This window comes from Nipponia nippon, unplaced genomic scaffold (genome assembly GCF_047370975.1).
Source record: "Nipponia nippon isolate SJK-2023a ecotype South Korea unplaced genomic scaffold, ASM4737097v1 scaffold_2, whole genome shotgun sequence".
In the NCBI taxonomy this organism is placed as follows: domain Eukaryota; kingdom Metazoa; phylum Chordata; class Aves; order Pelecaniformes; family Threskiornithidae; genus Nipponia; species Nipponia nippon.
The window spans coordinates 128,617,908-128,643,747 of NW_028262336.1; the positions used below are offsets into that span (position 1 = coordinate 128,617,908).

General features: G+C 40.6%; 1 protein-coding gene across 5 annotated transcripts in view; it reads right to left on the reverse strand.

Annotated features, from left to right (window-relative positions):
* UVRAG (UV radiation resistance associated) overlaps positions 1-25,840 on the reverse strand; it is a 102,668-nt gene that overhangs the window by 21,280 nt on the left and 55,548 nt on the right. For all 5 annotated transcript variants that reach the window (XM_087758122.1, XM_087758119.1, XM_087758121.1 and 2 more), the window contains one exon: positions 12,268-12,346. In XM_087758122.1, coding sequence (XP_087614248.1) covers positions 12,268-12,346 — 79 coding nt within the window. The remainder of the gene's footprint in view (positions 1-12,267; positions 12,347-25,840) is intronic.

A 25,840-nucleotide genomic window follows, 5' to 3' on the forward strand; every position in this document is an offset into this window, starting at 1 on the left:
GGTCCACCCTGAAAAGCCGATGGTTACTTTGCAATTCTTCTAAGAGTACTAAACTAACACGAAAAACAAGTTACATCAACATCCTTGAAGACCCATGTCCTTCATTAATCCACCGGGCACACGCTTTGAAGTTCCTCAAGCTGACCCAGCGTACTTAAAAAAGCCTTCATGAAAGCCATCTCAAAGGACTCCCGTCACAATTTTGATTTCGCAATAACAAATAAGGCATACAAACAGCAATCAAAGCAGTAACAGGAGGTAACAATTCCATTTTATGCTGTCCCTTCAAAGGCTGCTTACAATCACGCTGTTATTTTTAAAACATGCTTAGTCTAAACTAGCCTGATTTCCCCCCCATGTACAAGGTAGAGGCTGCTATCAATAAGATACTCTCCTCTTCTCTTACGTTGATCTATAACAGCGATAACTAACAGTCGAGGTGCTGCAAAGCCACTGGTCCAAGACAGTCAATGTTAGGAAAGTTTGTCAAGTTAGTCAGGTTAGGAAATTTTGATCTCTGCGTTACGGTTAAGTGTCTACACACATCGGGTTAGCATGGAGCTCTAACTGCTTCAGTTCTCGCAAACTGCATCGAATTCATACAGTAACTTTTTCTCACCCACTGGGTCTTGCTACCCCAAGAACAGCCTGTCTCCTTTCCTCTCCTCTCAGGCTGGAGAATTGTAATTCACTTCCATCTGAAAGGCAGGGGGAATTCATGCACAAAATCGAAGTCCAGGAGTGATTCAGCAATGAGCAGGGAAACTACATTCTCATCTGATAACAGATCAAATTCCCCTCTACCGTCTTTGATTTGCCTTAGAAGTATATTAAGCTGCTTCTTCCCCTCACAACCACCAAAACACAGAGTCTGAACATTATTCAAACCCAGCAGCAGCCTGGACGCTAATCCTCAGCAACTTGTAATATTCTGCCAAACATTTATGAAGTAGTTTTCTTCTAATTTTTAAAACTGAAATGTGATAATAGGCAATATTTAATACTGGATTTTGGTTTCACAGCAATCGTGTTTATTGGAGATAGACCACAAGAAAATAAGGAAATAGGAGTACGTGTTTGAGTACATGCAGAACACACTGTAGAACTAAACATTTAGACGAGCCAAAAGCCGCGTTTCCTCCAGGACTCTCGCTCGTATTCGCGAAGCCCTTCCCGAGAGCAAACACAATACCCCTCCAGAGAGGTCTCCAGCGTTAGCCTTCACGGTTCGAGCCTGGTGTCCCAGTAAGCATATGGAAAACCATCGTCAAAGACAGGCTGGGGGAAACAGTCACTTACATAAGTAAACGATTCCTGTAAGATTTGGTGGTTAGTGGGCTCGCTATAAAAATAACATATACGGGCCTCCTTGCCCATAAAGGTGCCTCTCATATACCATGGCCATTTTACAGAAAGAACATTAAACAAGGCAATTTAGAAGATAGAGCAATTACTGGCCTCAGAAAAGCTCCCCCGCTTCCCCAGTGAAGCACTCAAATAACTAAAACCATGTTTACTGTTCGGCTGTAGTCTTGCTGCATTATAGCTTGATGAGATGCAACTATACAGCATAACCTTCCCAGGTTCAGGTCAGAACTTCTTAAAACACCTCGGTATCACAAAGTGATATTTATTGGATTATAAGACATGGGCACACTTAGTTCCTATGACCTCATTCCTCCTGAACTTTTGTATTAAAAATCATTACATCAGGCACAGAACAAAAGTTCAGATGTGCAAAAGCCAGAAAGAGGAAGACAAGGAATATTTTGTACCTATATCTTAAACATGACGTTTTCTTTATGTGTTTAGCTCCCCGAGGGTAATTTTGCACTGCATGAGAACATCTGAAACTCGCTTTTTACCTACGAACACTAAAAGGGCAACAGTCTGAGGAGTGCACGGGTAGGTACGGTGAATTCACCCACCTTGCCCTGGCTGGAAATCAGAGGGAACATAGCACAGAGCCCAGACTCATCAGCCAGGCTGAAAGGCTGCGTGGGTTGCACCAGGGCTATCCCATCAGCTCCGGCGGCAGATGAACATCCACACCCAAGCCTGTGAACTTCTCTCTGCTAGCGATGAGGTTTCAGACTAGATATAAGGAGGACATTTGTTAGGCTGAGGGTGGTGAGACACTGGCCCAGGTTGCCCAGAGAGGTGGGAGATGCCCCATCCTTGGAAACATTCAAGGCCAGGTTGGACGGGGCTCTGAGTGACCTGATCTGGTTGAAGATGTCCCTGCCCATGGCAGGGGGGATGGACTGGATGACTTTTAAAGGTCCCTTCCAACCCAAACCATTCTATGATCGCTCAATGACAGTTCAGAGCAATATAGTAAAGTTTCCAATTAAGTTTTGGGAAATTTGCATATGGTCCTACTCACTCCTCCTCCATTTATTCATTACCTTCATCTTTTGATAAATCCCCTCCTAAACCAGGCCATTTTCCCATTTGGCATCAGTCTAGCCTTACCTTGTACCTTGAGATGTTGCAGGAAAGGAACCTGCAGAATTGTTTCAGCGTGCACGAACAACGCACTCCATTAGGTATTGCAAACACAGAGTCTTTCACCTATTTGTTCTTTAATGCTATGTTAGGAAAGCCCTTGTTTTAAAACGGGTAAAACTGAGCTTTTGGCAGTTTTTCCTAAAGCATTCGTCCAGGTTTGTGAAACCTGCTCCTTCAAGTGAAAAGGCTCTTGCTCCGAGAAAGCGTAAGTGAAAAGGCCCATGCCACAGAGGAAAAATTTAGGAAGAATGTGGGAAGAATTTAGGGATTCTCAGCTCCCAGCCCCACATTTCATCTAAGCTGAACTGCTTCCCAGGTATCCATTATGCTATTTTTAGTGGGAAAAGGAGACTGACTTCTAAAAAAGACTAGATTTCGAATCAAATGTGAAGACCTCTCATTCAAGCAGTATAGAATCAATAGTTTTACCTGTGTAAGACTTGTTTTCTATCAGCGTAACACCATCATTCAGTGAACACCAAATAGCACAAAGACAGCCCGATACTGAAAATCATTTCTCATATGACAGAGCATATTTCAAGCTTAAAAGCTGAGGTCAGGGAGCATTAAACCAAGGTCTATTCAGCAATAGCCTTCCTGAAAACAACTAGCAACTTATACTTGCTAAATTGAACCAGAGCTTGTTTTTTTTTTTCTATTTACACAATATTAGCTTAAGAACTATTCACATGAATTATGCACAAGGCCAGCGAAGATAGACACAAAATCCCCATTAGTGTTTCAAGTCTCTTGAAAAACAAAATACTTTCAAGCTCTGGATTTCCAAGCATTCTGGACTGATCAAAAAGCAAATAAGCCAATACACATCAGACACTTTTATTCGTTTTGTTAGAGAACAACTTGCTCTAAACTTCAACCACAGTATATAGTAAGCCAGAAAGGCATTTATGGGTGATTCATGAGCAGCTGTCACACCCAAAACTTTCAAAACAGGATTTGTGCCCCGATGTGCCAAATCCTATGTAGAGAAGTATAAGACATACCCTGCCTCATGGAACACAAAACGTACATATTGAAACGATACAACAGAAGAACAAAGGATGCAGGTGGAAGAAGTGAAAATAACAGAAGCTCAGCAAAAAAAAAAAAGAAGTCACAGATTGTCGCTTGCTTGCTAATGACAGATAAGAGTAATTTTTATGCATTGAAGCAAGCAAGGTTTCAGGAAACAATATGCATTTTAGCATGATTTTTTTTTTTTTTCCATTAAGAGACGGCAACATGGCAGAAAGCGAGAAGGCTCCTGAAGGAAGAGACGGGCTCACAAATGAGGTCCATGAATTCCACAGGTGTTAACATTTCATATCTGAAAGTCAAGCTTTGTCTCCAGAGCACACACCCTACTCACTAGGAAAAAATCATACACTACATCTTTTTCCTACACTAACACATTGTGCCATGGCTTGATAACAGACTTCCCACTCTCCTATCTCTTCCAGTTTCAAAATGTAGTACTTATATACAGTACAAAGCAGTTTAACTTGGCAAATCGCATGTGTTTATGTCAGCTTAGCTGTATCAGGAATCCATTTTCCTTTCGATTACTACATTTTGATTCTATTTTAAACACATACTCATGATTTTTTTTTAAAAACTGAGTGGGCTGAAGAGTTAAGGCAGAGAGACGATGACAGCTACACCATACACAAGTGATCTAACACACAGCGCATGCTTGCAGGGGGTGGCCCCCAAAATTATTTTGGAGAATTGACTCTAGGCACAGCTGGTGATGCCACCTCCCCTATTCCCACCTCATCTGCTCCGTACTCCCTGCAACCGGAGCAAGAAGCGCAGCCTCCAGTGCTGCCTGGGCTCCAGCCGCAGGTGCGGTGATCAGGACAGGCTGGAGAGCCAAGATCTGCTCCTCCACAGAAGAAGTTAACATTGGCCTTTGCTGATCAGTACAGATTGCCTACGGGCAAGGCTAGGCAGGCTTTCATCTGAATGAAAGGGTGACTGTTGTTACAGCTAATCCAGTCTCATTTCAGCTTATTTTATCTTGGCATGGGTGATAGGAAAGGAAAAAAAGAAAGCCTTCCAACAAGTTTGCAAAAAACATATGTAAATTCCCCAATTCTAAATGATCTGGCTAGGTATCAGCCCATTGCTACCCTAGGAGACTTTCAGGAATGAAACCTCTCCGAAAAGCTTTTGGCTCTGCGCAGCTGGAGAAGGTACTTCGTGGTTTTTCAGGTGCAGTCCCTTCCTCTTAACATTAAAATGAATGCTTGGCACTTTACAAGATGAGGACTCGACTCTGGCTTCAACCTGTGCTCTTTCAAGAACACTTTTCCCTATGCAGTTAAATTGGCCGCAAATTCAGACAGTGCATTCTTTCTGAACTGTACGTTTTATGATCTTAGTTTAGGGGCCTCATAAAAGATGTAGTGTGCAAGTCACAGTATCCTACACTCAAAGGGTCATAACCACCGCATCTACACCGATACCCACAGAACTCTTAAAGACACTTCTGCTCGGTAGTGTTTATTGCCAAAACAAATTTCTAGTCCTAACATTTCTGCCGTTCAACTTCCCATGGAAAAGTTTAATAGTTGCTATTATAAAGTTGATTTTCTCACATGCTAGATAGCCTAATAGAGCCAGGAACTGGACATCTTGCCTCATTTCACGTTTAAGAGCTGAATTTCAGTTTGGGTTTTTTTGGTGTTTGTTTTTTTTTTTTTTTTTACATATGGCACTCGTATGTAAGCATTCAACTTTTATTCCATGCAGCTATTAGAAAGATATCAGTTTGACTGCAGCTCAAATACGTCAAGAAGCATTTTGCTTTTCTTCTATGCTTCTGTGAATGTGACTTACCTCATGCATTAGACAAGCAATTGAAACAAAAAGCACCATTCCCGCGAGGGCAGCATTGGCTGATCGACATCTGCAGCAGGTTACACAAAGCACGTAAATGTTGCCTGCCACCATGCGGACACAGCGACTCTGGACGCGGGAGAGGAGGGCTAGACACAAGTTGCTTGCTTGGATCTGTACTGCACTGATGTGAAAACAAACATCCTTGGGGGAACTGATGAAAGATCGTTTGAGTGAGTTTTTCGTGTCAAATAGCAAAGTTCTGTTGCTAATGAGTGCCAGATGAAAGCAGAACTATTCTTTGGCCAGGGCTGAGCAAATCATGCCAATGTGAATAGGAGTATCAGACTAACATCACTCAACAGTTGTCTGACAAAACAAATCAAGGCTGGATCGGAAGAGAAGCCTTGCCTTGCGAGGCAATTGAGAGCACGCATTCAACACGAACAGAAAAAAACCTTAACTCATGCAGTGTAACAAACCAAAAAGATTTCACAAAACCTGGAAGTGATGCTGGGAAGGTATCCTCTGACTGCCCCCAACTGTGACAAACACCAGCGATGAACTGGGGTAAGACTAGACACAATCACTCCTTAGCTTGGCCCTAGGGAGTTAAAGAGTTGGAGAACAGTCCAAATTCATTTGGTACCCAGTTTTGCGAGTCGCCTTTCAAGAGCCAGTAGTTTAGGCAAGGACAGAACACCCCCGTTTCTGAGGCCACATCCACTCAAGCCAGATGGAAGTAGGGACCAAGGTCACAGCAGCAACAAGACTCAAAGGGGTCTCACAGCGATCATAGTTCTGGCCTATGGCTCTGTAGAGAAGCTGGGCTTCCTTATAATAAGAAAGATAAGAATAAGGAATCCAGATGATCAAGAGATAAATCAACATCCACCCCCTTCTGTGGCTGACAAATACCAAATCATCATTTGATACTCAGAGCTGCAAACAAGCTGATTCTCCCATGCAAGAAAATAACTGCAGTAAATCCCCTTCTGAGCAGGAGCAGAAGACACCAGCTCTACAGGTATAAAGCAATTATTTCCTCTCCAAGCAATCTTGCAACTGGATGAGGAATACTAACTGCCAAGTATCGTGCTAGGGACAACCTCCTGAATACATGAAGGAACTGGAAGTTTCAGGAACAAGATGGTAATGCCGTCTTCAATGGCTACACATCGTATATGCATGGGTTAGAAATAATAACCAATACAGAAAAGAAACCATGTAATATCATCTTGTACGCAACTTTGGGTCAGGTATTTCCAGTAGTGACACTGTGTGTGCTCACTCAGGAAGGACGGTCACTAAAATAAGATCATCTCTTCCTATGGAATGAAGAGCCTACACTGAAGTCAAGCCCAAGCAGTCAAGGCTCTGGGAATAAAGGGAAGAGACAGCAAAAACAGCCAGTAAATGGCAACGAAGCTTCTTTCTTTCTACAGGCCTGAGATTTGAAACTCAAAGCCACTGCACTCTCACACCCCCCCCCCCCCCCCATTCTAAGGTTAAAAAAAAAAAAATTTAAAGAGCTGAGAGGAAGAAACCTGAAGCACCAAGACCACTGCTCAAAGACTTGTGAGAGCTCAGCTTAGCAAGGTCCACGTCTATGCCCTAGCTGAGCTGCGTGCCACATGCGTTACGTTCAGAGCGACGAGAACGCCGAGATGCCAGCTTGCCCATGCTGTGTGTCTGCCTACCACCCACAAAAACCCGCACAACGCTTTAGTGAGTTCCTAATATTCATCCGCTATAACAGGAGGTTTTCACAGTGTAATCTCAACTCTTCTACTGTGAAAACCAATGCAAGAGTTCATTTCATTTTCCTACTAAAGCCTCATCTTCCTCAGATCCTCCACGCACATCCATAACTCAGCAGCCGCAGAGCTGCGGGGCCAGCTACCTACCGAACGATCTCCCAGCGCCGAATGCTTTTGAGAGCTGAGCAGTTCACTCCCATTTTTAGCAACTGTATTGCGCTTCACCTTTGACAATGCTGTGGAATGACAGTGATTTTTTTCTTTTTGTTGATATTATTAGACATAAGTCGCTAATTTCCCTTTGAAAAAAAATAACACATTTGTATGTTCGTTAGAGTCAAAGAGCTGAAATCTTAACTGGAAATTTATGGTCTTACCTAATATTATCCAACATAAAAAGCTACTCTGTGAACTTCGTGAGGGATTCAATTTTACAAATAGAAAATATGGGGCTTGAAACAATTTGTGCTCACGTACAGATGGAAGTTATTACGAACTCTCGGAATTAACACACATTGTTTTGACTTCGGAATGTAACAGCAAAGCAAGTTTCTCCAAATAAATGCTCTACCAAGCTCGCACTGAGCTGCTTCTAATTCCAGCTGAATTCTCTTGAGTGCAAGATGTGGTTTTCATTGTTATTATCCTGCTGTTTTACAAAACAGTACCACTTTATCTCTAGAAGTTTTATTTCAGTAATTTTACTTAATATCAACCCAGTCTCACTTCTTCCCCACTCACGTTTCTCCTTGCCACCAGAACTCCAGGTAATCGTGAAAAGGAAAAAACCAAAAATCTGTGAAACCAGGGAAGCTTATACAAATCCAAAGTATTTCTTTATAATGATACAAGTTTCTCTGGGCTCTTCGTTTCTCCCCCACGGTGATCAAGACTTGCATGAATGATTCAAGTAAGGTGACAGAGACTCAAGCTCTTCTCTTAATGCTCCAGTAGAGTCAGCACTGTTCCTCCTAGACACCTCCAATCTTCCCACATTAAGGAATTAAGCAACAGATGCGCATTTATTCACAACAGAATAATTTGCAGGAGCAGTTCCTTGAATTAAGACCAACACCTTTGGGCCTTAAAAGGATTCCCTCACAGGCTGTGATGGTCTAGAGATAGGAGGCAGCTGCTCACTCTCCATCCAAACTTAATTATTTTCACACGTTCACATGAACTAAGCATATCTGGAAGCTTCTCTCAAAGCGGCCTTAAGATCTTCTAAAAGCTACTTAAAATTCAACAGTTCCAGCCTCCAATGGAAAACACAAAGGATTCAAACAATCTCGGCTTCTAGATCAAGTCAGCCCCTGAGTAGAGACGTTTGTGTGATGTATTTCTACATCTTATCTACCTGGTCTGCTTTCACGCTGCTTTCACAATGGAATTTTCCCTTGGCAGAACTATAAAAAACTGCAATATTTGACCAAGGATACCAAAACAAAGGTGACTACAACAGTTTATAGGGACTTCGGTAACGCTTTCCTGATTAAATAAGTAGTAGAAGCCCCCCAGAAATTCCGATTTACTTTTATTATGTTTTTATATTCAACAGCATACAATCTCAAGCATTAACATGTGAACCACTGGCGTTGCACAAACCACTTCAAAGTTTGGCCACGGACTACTTTAGCTTGTACCAGCACCAGTGACCTCATGTAAATTTGGAAGCTTTTTTATACAAATACATACTTAAAGTCTTCATTTACTTTTATGAGTTTAAACACATGCCAGTGATTTCAGAAACCAACTGCAAGGACTTGGAAGGCAACATGGGCAAGTGATCGTGTGTTCAGCTGTTCATAGTCATTTAGAAATAAGTCAAGAACAAAACCAGAACGAGAGATTTCAGTAGGCCTAGCAGTGGTAACACCTCAGAGACGAGTCAGAGAGAAAAACAGGAGAACAAGTGAAGTGGTGAGAGTTACTATAAGGACACTACAGGCACAAGTGCCAGCTAACCCAGACTACAAGAAATAATGGAAAGGCTACCGGTTTGGGCTCAATGAGGAGTTCATCGCTTCAATCAAGAAAGAAGCCCAAAGCACTTGCATCACACAACTGAACGGCAAACTCCAGAATAGGAACAAAAACATGAAAGGCTGAAAAGGAAAGCAAGCAGCATCCCGACTCACAAAGTTACAGAATGAACTAATATATTTACATAAGTAGAGATTAAGGAAAGCATTGATTTCACAGTAATGGAGAGAGAAAGCTATCAAAGCATTTGAAGGAAAGAGTATTTAATCCCTTTTTCTCACTAGTCTTCCCTATGAAAGTCAAGTGTGAACAGCTGGCTGCCATTATTAATACCAGCAACAGAGAGTCACAGTCTAAGTTATATTAACAGCTTGGTTAAGTGAATTTCCAAGATTAGCAGGACTTGATTAACTTCATCTTAAGATATTTTAGCCTTTAAGTAATTTCAGAGCCATTGGAGGTTATCTTCCAAAATACACTAAGCATGGGCAAGATACCAGAAGTCTGGAAAACGGTAAATGCAATCCAAGCTTAAAAAACAAACAACACAAAAAGACCCAGAAGCTTTACTTCAATTTGGGGCAGGGAATGGGGAAAAAGTGGTGGGAGAGAGAACTGGAAAAACAAACCAAACAACTAGAAACTAAGCATAAAAAAGATCCAATTTTTCAAGAATAAAACTGTCAGACCAATCTAATTTCATGCCTTACAAACAGGTTAGAAACCGAAGTGCCATATTTCTGTTGGAATTTAAATAAATCTCTTGGCACTTTATGGTGTAATATGCTCGCAAGCATGCTGGGGAAATGGGATATTGATGAAGTATGAATGAATACAGAGCAAGTAAGTACTCTTTGGGTGTAGTTAAACAACAGTTCACTGCTGCAAATGGAAGTGCTAGTGAAGCAGGGCTCCACCTGGGTCCAGGCTTTACCCCAGTTCTATTCAATACCTTAATTAGGTGACCTGGATGGAGAATAGGCTCACATGCAGACAGCACAAAGCTGAGACTGAGTTCTCAGCCTACCTTTCCCCATCTTCTAGAGTTATGTCACCAAATCTGAGACACAATTAAGAAGAAAAAGGGTCATCTAAAGTACATTCAAGGTACAGCATGTAAAACATGAATTAAATGAGTCACCTGCCCAAATTCAGAATGGATTGTTCTGTTGCTATGCTGAAGAGACTTAGGGTTGCTGGCTGCACTAAAGCACAAAATTCACCGTTTCACGCTGTTGAGTACAAATCTATCGGAACATAAACCGGAAAAAAAAAAATGAAGAGAGCTGTAAAGCACTTCTCCCATCTTTCTCAATGTTTTGAAGGCAACAATTGCACAGCTTTGGGCACCACACTTCAAGAAAGATGTGGATTCAGATGGAGAATAGGAGACAACAAGAATGCTCAGAAATTAAGAGACATTGTATGAGACGTTCCAGGCCAATTGTATCAGGTTCAAGAAGGCCCAGTGCCAGGTCCTGCGCTTGGGTCACAACAACCCCATGCAACGCTGCCGGCTTGGGGAGGAGCGGCTGGAGAGCTGTCTGGTGGGAAAGGGCCTGGGGGCGCTGGTCGACAGTTGCCTGAACATGAGCCAGCAGTGTGCCTAGGTGGCCAAGAGGGCCGATGGCATCCTGGCCTGTATCAGGAATACTGTGGCCAGCAGGAGCAGGGCAGGGATGGTCCCCCTGTGCTGGGCACTGGGGAGGCCGCCCCTCGAATCCTGTGCTCAGTTTTGGGCGCCTCACTACAAGGAGGACACTGAGGTCCTGGGGTTGTTTAGTCTTGAGAAGTGAAGGCTCAGGGGAGACCTTATCACTCTCTACAACTACCTGAAAGGAGGCTGTAGCAAGGCAGGGGTCAGTCCCTTCCACCAAGCAACAAGCAATAGGATGAGAGAAAATGGCCTCAAAAGCAACAAGCAATAGGATGAGAGAAAATGGCCTCAAGTTGCAGCAGTGCAGGTTTAGGTTGGATATTAGGAGAAACTTCTTCACTGAAAGGCTTATCAAGCATTGGAACAGGCTGCCCAGGGCAGTAGTTGAGTCCCCATCCCTGGAGGTATTTAAAAGATGTGTGGCCATGGCGCTCAGGGACATGGTTTAGCGGTGGGCTTGGCAGTGCTGGGTTAACGGCTGGCCTTGATGGTCTTAAGGATCTTTTCCAACCTAAACGACTCTATGATTCTATTCTATGACATGACCCATGAGATAACACTTTAGAAAGGAGAAGTTGTCTTCCAGTCCATAAAAGTTTGCAAAGAGGAAGAGAATTAAATGAACAGATTACTATAGGAAGTGATTATGTGGTCAAACAGAAGCAAGGCAGATTTGGATTAGGTGTCAGAAAAGACTTTAATGGCCAGGACAGCCCATCACTGGAAGGGACTACTTCGATCACAGGCTTTCCCTCAGGGAAAGTTAGACAAACATCTACCAGGGAGAGCATAAAAGCAGCTGGTCCTGCCCTAGGACTAGGCAACAGTCTAAACGGCCTCCCCAGGTCCCTTTCAGACCAGCTTCTTGAACATTTCCTGAATTCCATACCAAATGAGTCAGCAGCAGGTTAGCAGCATCTCAAATACAAGTTTGTAAACTTGTGAACTCTCATGAGCTTGCCAAAGTAAAGGATGATTTTTAAAATACATTAAGAGCAAAGAAGCAGGGATGATTAGAGGATTAAAAAAAACAAACAAACCAACCAACCAACCAAAAAAACACATAAAGTCATGCATGGGCAAGACTTAAGGTTTTCCAACTTGTTCCGTTTTCTTATCATAAGTACTGCAGTAGAATACCAGTTAAAGTAATACAGCAAAATTAAAGCAGCAATGAGAATGACACGAATGGATCTTCAAGTATGACAGAATAAAAAAAAAACCAACAGAAAGCATTTACAATTTTCAAAACAGTGCATACAGACTCAAAGTATTTATTTGAAAAGGAAAAGATTCATTATTAGCTGGCGAGCCCTTCTTCAAGCAACACAAGAGAAAGTCTCGAGCACAAAGCAGTAAGGGAAGCGAAGACAATGATTTGAAGAACGCCTCCACTAGTTCAGATGTTTGCCATAGAGAACAGCATCACAAGTCAGTAGATGCACACTCATGCCATACTGACACTCAGCAGAACACAGCTACTTATTAAAAAAAAAAAAATCTCCGTGTACCAACCTGTGCTATATTTTTGTTGAGAAGATATACTCCATATTCAAACTGAAGCTTCTCCCCTCCTTTTGGATATAAAGGAAATCTGATGGGAAAGAAAACACAAAAAAGCATTTAAGGTGAAATTATTCAGATGCTTAAGTAAACTCCTTTTCTGAGAAGGTAAAGATTTAAAAAGCCTCCCTTGCTGACTTCTCCCAGGAACCCCCTCCACAGGACGTACTTAGGAACCCCCTGCAACTCCAGTCAACCAGCCTTTAAAAAAATGACATCAACATTCAGCTAACGAATTACATTTTCTAAAGTATTTTAGGTTTTTAAAAGATGCTTTATGACTCTCCCAGTGCTGCAACATTCCTCTCACTAAGTGAAGCGTGTTTTAAGAAGCGTGCGGCATAATACCAGATCCTACCTTATCCCTTTGTATTCAGCCATTCGCATTTGGTTAGCTCATCTCCAAATAGAAACAGTCTTTTAAGAAAGGTGTTCTGTTTTGATTGTTATTTTGTGATTGAAGGAGCACAAATCTTTTCACACACAGAAGACATTTGCAGGCTCATTTACCAACACACCAGAAGCAGACTTAGAGAATACAAGTAATCAAGAATACAGCATCATCAGCCACTACAGCCCTTGCAAATATCATATTCCTAATATTTATTTCTCCTATTTAATAAATAAAGCATTTTTCACAATTTTAAATACCTAGATGTAGCAAATAGCTTATAAGAAAGTAGCACAGCTTATTTCTGTCTGAACTGCTGCGTGAGACCAGAGAACCAAAACTTTAGACTGTTTGACAGTCTGTGTTAAAGAATATAATATAATATAATATAATATAATATAATATAATATAATATAATATAATATAATATAATATAATATAATATAATATAATATAATATAATATAATATAATATAATATAATATAATATAATATAATATATGTTCTAGGAATCTTTGCTTAAGTGAAGCAGTTCTCATGAACAGTTTTAATATTTGTACACTGCATTTCTTAGGATTGTCTTTTGACTTTTCCTTGCCACCAGAGGTTACGAAGTCATCGTGGTCAATACAGTCATCTTCGTACGATCTAAAAATTTATGTTTATGGGAACTACACCATGAAACGAGCTTTGGCCTTTTCAAGAACCGTACGTTCTGTAGCTCCTAATCAAGATGCTGAGCGTATTATCGGCACAAAACCCACATTACATCAGAAACCAAAGTCTCCCTCAAATAGAAGATAACAAATACAGGAGATCAATATCTACTAGAAACAACACACATTCTAGAGGGGTGATTATGCAAAGTGTATTTTATCATCAATCAGCCCCACAGTAGAGTACATTTGCAACTTTTAAGGAGAATTATATAGCGCCATTAAAGCTAAAGGTTAACAGGTCGTGATCACAGCAGATCAAATATTAAGACGTCAGCTTCAAGTTTTATGCTACTTTCAAACTCACTAGGTCACTTCAAGTTGAGGAATATAAAAATCACTGTGAATCGTATATATCTAGCTCACCTTGCTTAATAGATCTATAAATCCAACTGGTTCCCCATGCAAGAAAATAAAACCTTTCAAAGTGAACACATGCTACAAAAATTCCACGACGCATTATCCTAACGTGTAAAATACAAATCAAAAGGAATTCCTTTCAATATCTACAATTACACTACCCAAATAGAGCAGGATTTAGATTTAAAGATACCTTTACAATTAACAGTATAGAACTCACTCAAGCTCGACAATAAAAGCACCATTAGGAACACAAGCCATGTTTCACTAGAAGATAGTATTTCATTAAGTCACTAGTAATGGGAACCATGTAGTCTATTATTAGACACAGGGCTCTTCGATACATGCAGTATAGAAAACAGGATAAAAAAAAAACTGTTTTACAGTGCTTGCTACCATCTCCCACACACAGTTTCTTTTAAGTGGCAAAGATTAAACTTTTCTGTTTATCACATTGGTCCTGCTTTTTTGCTAATATTCACATTTCTGTCCTCTAACTTCCACTAATTAATCTTGAAAGACTCTAAACTACATACAGCCTCGTGTCAGCTTTCATAACATAATCATTTACATGAAAGTCTTGAAAAACAGCAGTGGATGTCTTTGTGTATGCACATTTATGACTCAGAGGAAAATATTACCAACTTTTATGTCTCTGTGTGTGTTATCTTGCTTGCCCATTAAGCCTGGTCACAAGCAATAAACTTAAGGAAGAGGAACCGTGACATTTTATATAGTGCTTCATTGCGTATAATTGAATACAACTTTAACTGCTGGCTCCCTATGTGAAATTCTTCTTTCCTGCTCCTTAGAAAAGCACGACTGTAAGCTAAATCTCAACTTTTTGCAGCATGCCAAAGTGCAAGTCTGCTGTGTAAGGTTTTAGTTATACTTGCTTGAAAAAATACATTTGAAAACTACTATTTTAGTATTTTATAATCACAAAGCACTCAATAAAATGCAAAATGGCATCCGCCTGCCCATTCTACTCCAACATGTACCTTCCTTGTTTCCATTCTTGCTGATATGTTTGGGGGGAAAAAAAAAAAAATCATTAAGCTCCTTTAAAGCAGAACACAGATACTTACTCTAAGATGACAAATTCAAAGGAATAAGTGTGATATGTTTAGCGGAAAGAAAAAAAGCAAGCTACAGGTGCCTGTTGTGTAATCACGAGCAGAGATCATCTGAGAGGAGTTATCAAGTAGTAGGAAACTTGTTGTGAGTACACTCAGAAGTTGAGCTCTGGTCCTCCTCAGAGAAATACTCTTACACACTAAGGAAACCATACACCTACCAGGCTAGCAGGCAGTAATTACGAACAAAACAGCTTCTGCTTTGTGAGGTTCAAAGTGTGCCCTTGTAAAAATATGTGGATATTTTTCTTACAACTATGGAATATTACTTTTCAATAATGTGTAGGCTTCTTAAAACACAGCCCTAATACACCCTGAGTTTACAGCAGATAGTCTGTTCCTGTATATAAAGAGCAGACTGCTCAGCTGGCACAGAGCAGTCCTAACTTTAACAGTGACTCACAAAGAGGATCTTAGTTCAGAGAACATTACCTTGATGCAGGGAAAAACCACAACATTTAGTAACTTGTAACAGGTTAACCCCATTTGGAGTTGTTTCTGCACCTCCTGTTTCCACTGTACTCGAGGCTATTCTTGCTTCACTTAAGACATCTGACATGTCAGCGATGGTAAGAGCCTGTGCTGGGGAAAAGCACAAGGACTAGCAGTGAAAAAGGGAGTAACAAGCTAGCAGGCACGTGGAAAGGCAGCTTTAGGATCTGTGACGGTTGTGCCAAAGATGCTGAAATTAAACAAGTCCCACTCTGAATTCAGAAGGTGGAGAACACTGTGGAAGAGTGATCCAAACTGCACGCAAGACTGATTTTAACCAGATGGTCAATATGTGCCTTTAAGATCTAAGATAACATAAAGAGGATTCTCAATCTTAAACGCTTACATTTCTTTTGGAATTTTTATGTTTTGCTTATTTAATCCTGAAGGACTGTGACAAACACAAAGTTTTTATTAATTTCATTGAGCCATGTGTTCTGTTTTATAAGACTCGCTGGGATACAAGTCAGATGACCAGTGTTACCCAGCTGTACCGCACTGCAGGAACAGAGGCAAACCCATAATAAACCACAAAACATACACAGGCATGACATTTTTAGACACATAGCTCACCTCCCCTTTCATGGCATGTTGCTTTGGACAAAAATTTTATTCTTCTACTCGTGATACCACAATGACAGAACAGTTTCTTCCATAGTGAACAAGAACATTATTATGCTTAGAGCCACAAAGCAGACACAAGGCTTCTACTAACGTTAATATGTTCAAGACCCAAGTTTTTCCAGCCTCACAAGAGGAGGTTTTGATTGCCATTTCTCATGGGACTACATAAAAAAAAGAAATAGCAGCAGTTACCTGGCGCTTTTAATCATCTCTGAATAATTAGAATAGAGATGGCAACTGATCTGCCATCTGAACCTTCCCTCTTTCCCATCTCTCCTGCTTGGGGAATTCCCAAGAATAAGCATCTCCTCTCCACCTGCAATCTTAATTCCAACAAGCCAACATCAACTGCTTTATTTCAACCTGTCCCCTATTAATTACTGCCACACTTCCTAAGCAGACGTCAGCTGCTGGATAAAGAACTCTTCAGCTTAAACCTGGTCCAAGAAAAACCAGCATGGAAGTCAGAAGGGAGCCCGTTACTAACGGCTAGTCAAGAAGTTCTCCTCTTGCATTGAAGGCACCCAATATTCAAATCAGATACTATTCTTAGCACTGAAATCTTGTGTTTAACACAACTGGATGCCACTAACCACTGAGCAGTTCTAAGAACAGAGGACTGTTGAGTTTTTGAAGTACACAGGGCAACTTAGTTTCAGTCTATTTACACATAAGGAGGTTTTGCTGATAGGCAATGAGTAAGCAAACAAGTATGAGCAGGTCAAGGCTTAGAGTACTGCTGATTTACATAACCAAATAGATCTACTTTTTAAGAAACTCAAGCGAGACCGACAAGTCAAAGTGTGCACTCAAGTATCAGGATGCAGATTAGCGCAAGCCTAAGAGGAAGAATCTCTAATTTCCTCGTAAACTGTCCAGGCAAACAGGGGTGGAAAAGGAAGAAAGCCCAGCTAAAAGGAGAGGCTAAGCGAAGTGTCAACATTGGTGTTATTTCATACTGTAGACTCTATGTGAAGGTTTCTAGAGTACTAGGCCTCATTAAACCCTCCCAAAAGAGTTGTGAAAAGGGAAAAGCAAGGCAAAGGTTATGTGCTTTGTTCACAGAAACTCTGATGGGGAAAAGTAATCCCAAATCAGCCTTTTAAATAAAAAACAGGGCTGAAAGTCTACCTTTTCTCCAAGTTAAAACTACAGAACCAGCACCCTACCATCAACAACGGAATTCAATTTTGAGTTCTTCAAGGATCTCGCAACACTTCACAAATGCTAAGTTTTAAAATAGTCAGTTTGAACATTTGCGTAAGAAATAGCATCCTGATGGGTATCAACCTTACAGGTACCCAACTACACCATTAAGAGGACTCTTAGGAAGCTGATCCGTTGGAGCCAGTCTTTAATGAGATTTTTTTCTGGCATGTTATTTAGTCAAGTAGCACACATCTTAGGCATAACAAACACGCAGCTATACCTCAAACTGAAATTAAAACCATAATCTTACTACAGTAAATCGCATTTGTAAGGTTACAAAGAATGTAGGCATAGTACTAAATTGTCAAGTTTGGTTTAAAAGTCTTTCTATGAAAAAAAAAAAAAAAAAAGAAATTCAATAGATGCATTTCCAGTCAATACGGAAAACTAATGGTGGCTGGCTGCCATCATTTCTACTCTGGCTGAATCATTACGATGCAAGCAGCTAAAGAGAAATATCAGTGACAAACCAAGGCAAATTCAATTTTCAGTTCAAGACGTATTCTTGAATACGTTTAAAAACATTTGTGGTCTGGGGGCAGTACGGGATGAGCAGGCAGGAGCTGCAATGCCTGCCTTTGCCAGCTGCAGCTGTCCAGGGGCCTGAAGACATTTCCATGGGCTCTGCGACGTCTCTGCAGCAACCCAATCCAAAAGCCACAGCGTGCCACACGAGACCACCAGCCATCGCTCCATGTTGCTGAAACTACCTGTTCATCCAGACACAAGCGGATCATCTTATAAAGCTACAGGCACAAAGAAGTCTAATGCATCCTCTCTAAGCAAGTTCAAACCACCCTGTATCTCAGTTGTGGTAACGCTTCCCTCTAAATAAACTTCATCCCTCCTCAGGGTAGGAAGACTGTCAAAATTACTTTCCAGTGTTGATTTCAGCCTGATTTTCTATGATTCAAGGCATAACGAAGGAGACTATGCCTATGTTCTGCTGAAAGTAAGTCTCAGAAATTTCAGGGGTAGATGGTAGAGAAAAGCCTCTTGCAAAGATTTTTTCTTTTTCAGATCTACAGTTTAAGGTGAGATGCCTACAGTTGGGATCAATCAGGTTTGGTGGTTTATTTCCTTATAAAAAGTATTAGTTACTTCTTACTAAAAGAAAGGGTTTTAACCCATCTCTTACTGACTTTTGAATATATGGACTAAACCACTGGTTTTGCTAAGACGGCGTGGGCAGAAGTTTGCTACTACAGTGTCTCCAACCAAGACTGTGCACTAATACTGATGCTTTTAAAAATCAGAAAACTGACTACAGAGAAAAGGTCTTTTAAAGATTCCTTATGTTGCCCACAGATACTGATTCTGGAAAACTAAAGGTCTAAAGGTCTGTTTTAAAGCTAAAAATTTGGAATTAGTCTAATTTCAGTGTTTTAAGCATTAGGACCACCTTTCTTACAACCCATAAATAAAGTGTCCTATTCTACTCGAACCACTAAGAACTTCTCTTCACTGTCCTACCTTTCTCAGCTGACCTTAGACAAGTACTTATCAGCCATCAAGATCTCATTTAATTTTATAACCTCAGTTAATCTTTAGCTGTTTTACATAGTAACTTCAGTGTCTGATGAACATGTAGTAAATCACCACAGGACTCTTGGTTCAGTCAGATGGTAACTGTTAGGAAAAGCTGAAAGAATCTTTATTCCATACATTTATTTCAGACCTCAAGTATCTCTTATGAATTCAAGTCCAAATACATTTACTGTTGTGTTCTGTGATTTATGAACTCCTCCGTATCCAGAAAAATCACATATGTACCGATATATTGGTGGCCAATTTTTATTGTCTATAACCGCTTGTCTTTAATACAAACTATTTTTAAAGCTTAAGGAATTGCTTCATTTTTAACTGCTTTCACCTGCTTCTACTTTGGTATTACACCATATGGTTTAGATCTTTTATTCTCTCTTTTGTTCAGACTTCTGCCATATCCCAAATTATATTAAAGTCTCAAAGTTTAATCTCTACTTCAGAAAGCTCTTTAGGGAAGAAGTCAGTAAAATAATGATTTTTACACATCACATCTAACTGTTTTCCACAGGCTGAAGTGTGACACAATTTAAATAGCATATTACATCCCATTTGGCAAGCGTAGCTATAATTCCAAATCTAGCTTGGAATTGTATTAGATAACCTTAATTTTCAGAGTGATGCAAGAGTTCAAGGACTGCTAATACTTGTAGCTTTGCAAGCTAAATTAACAGCAAGGACGTTTATGTTTTAAGAACACTTAATTATCCAGTAGGTAGCTGAAGATCAGAAACTTAGTCCACCAACTAAATGAAGGCGATACCTCTGGATTTTCACATCACCATACGTGCAGTACCTGTGATGCTTCCCGCCCAACTGCATCCCTCGAATTTGTCAGAGAACAAACTTGACGTGGCTTTTTCCTTCACTTCTTATTTTCAAGGACAGTAAGCAGAATGGCTGCAGGGAGATGACTGTAGAGCAGACTTGGCAGAATGCAGCTGAAACCCAATTATTCACCATTATACAGATAAAGAACTGATGTAATTTCTGTGACTGTAACAGTCACTGGTGTGATAGCAGAGTCTCATCCATCGGGGATGGATGTTCCCATCTAGGGAACAACTGTGCCTCACACAGCTTTACCAAAAAACAGAGCAGTTTGGAAAATTATTAATTTCAAGCTTAAGCCCATGGATAGGACATCCTATACGAGGATAGAACTAAATAGCCCAATCCAGATAAGCTAATGACCTGAAAAAGTCACAAGCTCTTGCTTGATATGACTGAAGTATGAGGAGTGTACAAGAACAAGGTTTAAATATTTACTGAAGTTTGAGTTATTTCACCCTCAGCCCCTTTTGGGGGGCTGTGAGGGGGGCAGGCAGGGGAGGAAGGAGCTGGTGTTTTCCCTCCGACCTAACCACAGCCTGTTTGCTCACTGGAAAGGAATGTTGCATCCAGAGGAGAAAGCTTGCGCTATTTAAAAGTACTGGGACTTTTCTCAACCAGAAGAAAGCAAACCTTGAAAGCCTTGTAAGTGAGAAGGACGACCATTGTCCTCTTAAAACCACTATTCCCCAGGACACTTTGAATCAAGTATTAGGAAAAGCAGGCTGCTGAAGAGCCACAGGCACCAAAATACCCAGCAGTCCAACCTCTTAGCCCTTCACCAGCAGACCAAGGCAGAAGAAGCTTTGGCTGGACAGCTTCAAAACCTGTTTCCTTCTCAGCTAAGCTGCACCACAGTTATATCAGCTTCAAAGCAGACTGGCACAGATCTTAAGTAGCAGACCCAAGCAACCGAGTGTGCTTGTTGGAAGGAAAACAACTAAAATGCAATAGCATGAAACTGCCTTCACCACCAGACTTCTCAGTTATGGAGATGCAATGCAGAGCACTTCAGATCCTTCTTAGATCAAGCTACCAGTTGATGGTGGAGGCTACAAACTGACCTTAGGGTGACCACTAGCCTACCAGGAACAGCTAACTAGTCTGCCAACATTCAGCATGACTGGAAAAGTTTTAAATGAAAAAGTAAGACCCCTACCTGGCGAGCAAAACTGAAAACAAATGAAAAGGCAGAAAAAAGGATTACAAGCGTGCACTTTGCTTTGCTAGAGATGGGATTAAGACATGAATATGAATCACAAATTACGAGTGAGTTCAGATTTGATTACTATATGGTTTTTAGTTTCTACTTGAGAGAAAAAGCTATACTTGTAAAACAAACTTGATGACAAAAATACAGACTGCCAAAGGAAAAAAGCATATCCTCATTCAAGCTTTACACAATACAAGGATAATTAGTTTACTGGGAAAGGAAAACATATTCGGCAGTTTAACGTTACAAAATGTATTTTCAAAATGCCTATCTGAATAGCTCAACAAGAAGATAATCGAAAGCAGAAGCACTGCCATCTTTCTATTAAGAAGCGTAACTGCTGTGACCTTGCTCTTGGAGAATGTACAATAGCTTCAATATGTACAGGCTGTATACGGGAAAAGACAGCGAAGACCCAGATTACGAACGTCAGGCAGTTCTTGATAAGACAGTCACCAATTTCTACAAGAGGCTATCATTCTACTAGTTCAGCAAATAACGCATTCAAACACCCCAAAAATACAGCTAGCAATCCCCAGAAGAAGTGACACTGATGCCTTTTTGTCGATCGTGCATTTCCGTGACGTATTTCAGCTTGAATTGAAGGCTTGCTGCACACACGCTGTGACGGATATCGCGACGCAAGGACTATCTGTAAGGACAGAGCAGCCAGCCTCATTATCGGAACTTTAAATCTCCCTGCCACTGAAGGATCGTTTTTAACGAGAGGACACTTTACACAGGTCAAGTCCCTGCTTATTGAAAAATGAAGTAATGTTTTGAAAAATAATCTCATCAGGAGTCTAGTGTTCCAATGGGAGTAAATTAAGACTAGTATGTCTTCACAGAAACATGTCTCAGCTGTAGATATCTGGGGTCAGTGGTCTCATCTACTGCAGTAAACAAAAGCTGCTTTCTCAGACTGGCCAGGAGCATATAAAAGCTTCTAGTTCCCAGAAACAGCATTAACAGTATGTAAATTCATTAAAGAACACCTGATCTAATTCTTAATCTATGCACAGTAATATTTGCTGACCCAATGAAGGCAAAAGCATTATTTTGGTGATCAAGAATAAAATAAGCCTGGATTCTAGCTAAATAACCCCAAGAATGTGGAACATAAAAATACGGTTCAGGATAAGTTCATGGCAAAAAGCATTCTTTGAGCAATAGAGTTGAACACTTAACACACACTCAATCTACCACAAAGAATCAACTTTGCTTTGACAGCTATTAGATTTCTCAACAAACCATCTCCCTCCATCTGATTTAAGTTTGCCAAGATTTCTTCCCAAAGCTGCCACTTTATTATCTCAGCCGAAGTACCAGATATGACTTAAGACTTCTCGATTGAGTGGGAAGATGTTAATGTCGGTGAAAAGTTATTCTTCACTTGCTTGTGTCACGATTTTTCAGACTGCTTTGTTGCAAGTGGCTTATCTGTTACCAGGCACAAAGCAATAACCAAACCACCTTCAGTTCTAGTAAGTCTACTACAGCTGAAACTCTGATTTTCCCCTTCTTCGAAACAGGAGCAAGGCCACAGTAGTGAGGACCACGTTTAGACTAAGCTCATTCAAAAGTGTTTTCCAAATACTCCAAAATTATCCACTTGCCTGCTCAGCCACACTGATCTCCGCTTATTTGCTAATCCACCCTGTCACACTTAAAAAGACTTGGAACACATTGAGAAAGGTAATTTGGAAGCAGACTTATAGCAGAACTAGCTTTGATACCACCTTTGCTTTACTCACAGGCCTGAGAAGTGAAACTTTTTACATCAGAACTTACGCTGTCAGTAACTCAGATTGCATGAGTTAACGCTGTGTGAACCACACACAAGGTAACGGAAGTTTTCTTTATCAGTGCAAACGAGTACAAATGAGTGCAAAAATGAGTGCAAATACAACACCGACACATCAAATTAACTGCCTGAACGTGTGCAGATTAAAAGCGCACCTGGCCCAACTTACTCAACTTTTCCACTTCCCTGAAATTTGGCTCCCTAAACTAATTAAAAGCCACCCAAACTGGGGTAAACCAACCTGCTGGGCTGAATTCAAGACTCAATCAACAAGCCACGCAGATACGTTAACATTCACCACACACTGTGCTGCAGCCCCTTGGCCCCACGCTTCCATCTCAGCTTTCCCTCTACAGAGGCTGTATCGGGATAAACTCACTCATGGCTTTACATCCATAGGGAATCCAGAAGTATGCTGAAGATCCAACAAGGGCAGCTGCGTTTCATGCTTGATACGCTCCTCAGTTGCTACAAGACTGCCTTATCCCAGTGCAAGATGACCTGGTTTTTATTATTCATACCTTTGCACTTCCCACATGGGCTACAGCAATGAAATGAAACTGGTCTTTAAGTGTCTGGCTCCCAGAGAATTACAACTAAATTCGAGCACTGCAATGCCTCTGTGATACAAGAGGTCGGATGCACTCAGACTTTGTTTCCAGATCAGGTCTGATGCTAGCAGATCATCACAACCCTGGTTCAAAACAGCTGCTTCTAGAACCCCTACCTACATCAAACATCAAGATAAAAACTGACTAATAATTACAATCTTCTGGCATGCTTCAAATTCTCAATAACGATGAAGCTGAGCTCTAGAAAAAGACAATTTCCATAGAATCACAGAATGCTTTGGGACAGAAGGGGCCTTTAAAGCCCATCCAGTCCATCCCCCCCTGACATAGGCAGGGACATCTTCAACCAGATCAGGTTGCTCACAGCCCCATCCAGCCTGGCCTTGAATGTTTCCAAGGATGGGGCATCTCCCACCTCTCTGGGCAACCCGTTCCAGTATTTCACTACCCTTAACGTAAAAAATTTCTTCCTTATATCTAGTCTGAATCTACCCTATTTTGAGGTATAACTCCACATCACAGAAAGAATTTCCAGGAGATTACTTCAGGATCAGACTGATCACTTCTAGCTGCAGACACAGCGTACAATTTTGATCCTGTTTTCTGCGAGGAGAGAGTAGACAGACATTTCCTATGTTTAGTGGCAACAGAAGGTGTTCAGCCAGGACAAGACGTAGCATAATTTAGAAAGCCATCGCAGCATGCTCAATTTCACTCCTCCTCATGCCATTTCATACAACTGTTTGGTTCCTGAAGTACATAAAAGTCATAAAACATAACTGCAAAGATGTCAGATGCCTTTGACTGCAAGTGCCCAAGACTGCATCGCAGCTGTTTGTGCATCCTTCGGCCTGCTGGTGTCTGTATTTGTCAAGCAGAGTGGAAGAGAAGACCTTAAATCTTTCTATAAACTATAAAATGTCAAGGAAACCTTTACAGTAGTTTACTGTTATCTCAGATCAGCTAATGCCAAGTATTCCTGCAAAAAATACACCAAACTAAATCAGGCTTCTTCCATGACTGTCTAGGACCTGTTTGGGTTTTTTTATTTTATTTTTAAACTTTATATATAATTTTTGACCTTTAAAACATTAAGTGGCAACAAGTTCAATATTTAAACACACAACACGAAAAAAAAATAGCACTTCTTCGAGATCAGACAACTCTGAAATGCGTGTACGTGCTGTATGTGACTTTCAAGCTATGCTTGAAAACTACGATGGTCTTTTTGCCTTTTAAATAGAAAACCTTTTTAGATCATGTATTCTACCCCTTCATTTTTTCCCCCTAACCTGAGATATGACTTGGAGGCGGTTACTTTCTTACTATTGCTAGTTTTCTAATCCTCCCCTTAACACATTTTGGTGGGAAGAAGGTGTAGCATGAGCCAGAACAGACTGCATGTACTATTTGATTTCTCGTTACTATTACTACAGAGAAACAACATTAGCAAAACCATTTCTTGAAACCATTCTCGTTTCCAAATTACCTAGCAGGGACGTAAGAGTTCTTGAAAATATTTTAAAAGACACAGTATGAATGAGAATGCAAAAATACAACAGAAATAATTTCTCTGAATGCGCATTTCACTTGTCCAAACATGTGTAGGGTACCAGAAAGGTGATTAAACTCCAAAGAATGTCATTTTTCTTAGGGGAGGATACATATTTCCAAGCTGACGAATGTGATTTGATTAAACAAGTATTCTATGCTTAAATATTCAACTGGCAGGTTGTAGAAGTGTCATGTGAAGTTTCAATTATAAAAAGTAACAACCCAGCATAGCTTTGAGTCAACAGAGATGCCAAAGGACTCCCAAACAGATGGCCTAAGTGTGCCATACTGTACTTACTTTAAAACTAACAAGGAGACTGATATGATTTCAAAAGATTCAGCAGCTTCCAGACAGAAAAACGCGGCCATTTATTTTGCGAGATGTTTAGCTTGTATCTGCATTCAAAGAAGAGAACTAAAGACTATCTAAAAAATGACGACAACAGCAGCAACACCAACACAGGCAATTTCACAAAGTATGTCTCACCCCAGACATAACAATCCTTATTTTGCTCTAAACTGGGAGCTATTCTTTATTTAAAAATCTGGGAGCAGACTAACAGAAGCATTAGATGCAGGGCTTGACAAACAGTGTCAGAACATATCATAAATAGTTTAATCTCGGCATTCTTGCTATGTTTATGAGAGTGCAATGAAGTGCTAGGTTTCAGTTCCACAAGAACAGTGCCAAGGAATTTAGGTGGTTTATTCAGCAACCATGTATGTTTGTCACTGGAGTGAGGAACACACTGCTGGCCTAAGTAGCTTAAATTTGGGAGTTGTATACCCATCATTTGCTTGGAGATCTTTCAGACTCCAGAACTTCTGAGGAATGGTACTCTTTCTTCCTACATATTTGATGCACTCTGGAGATGTTGAAATGGACCACTGAAGAAGTGCCTTAATGAGATATTTTGTGAAAAGTATATTCTTACCTTAGCTTTGTGGTTCAGGTAGTCATAAAAGTATATTTATGGGGAAAAAAAAAAAAACAACTTGCAGCCTTTTAGTAGTATCAAAACGATTTTACGGAATACAAGAAGGGAACAGTTACTGAATAGATTATAAAAACTAATAT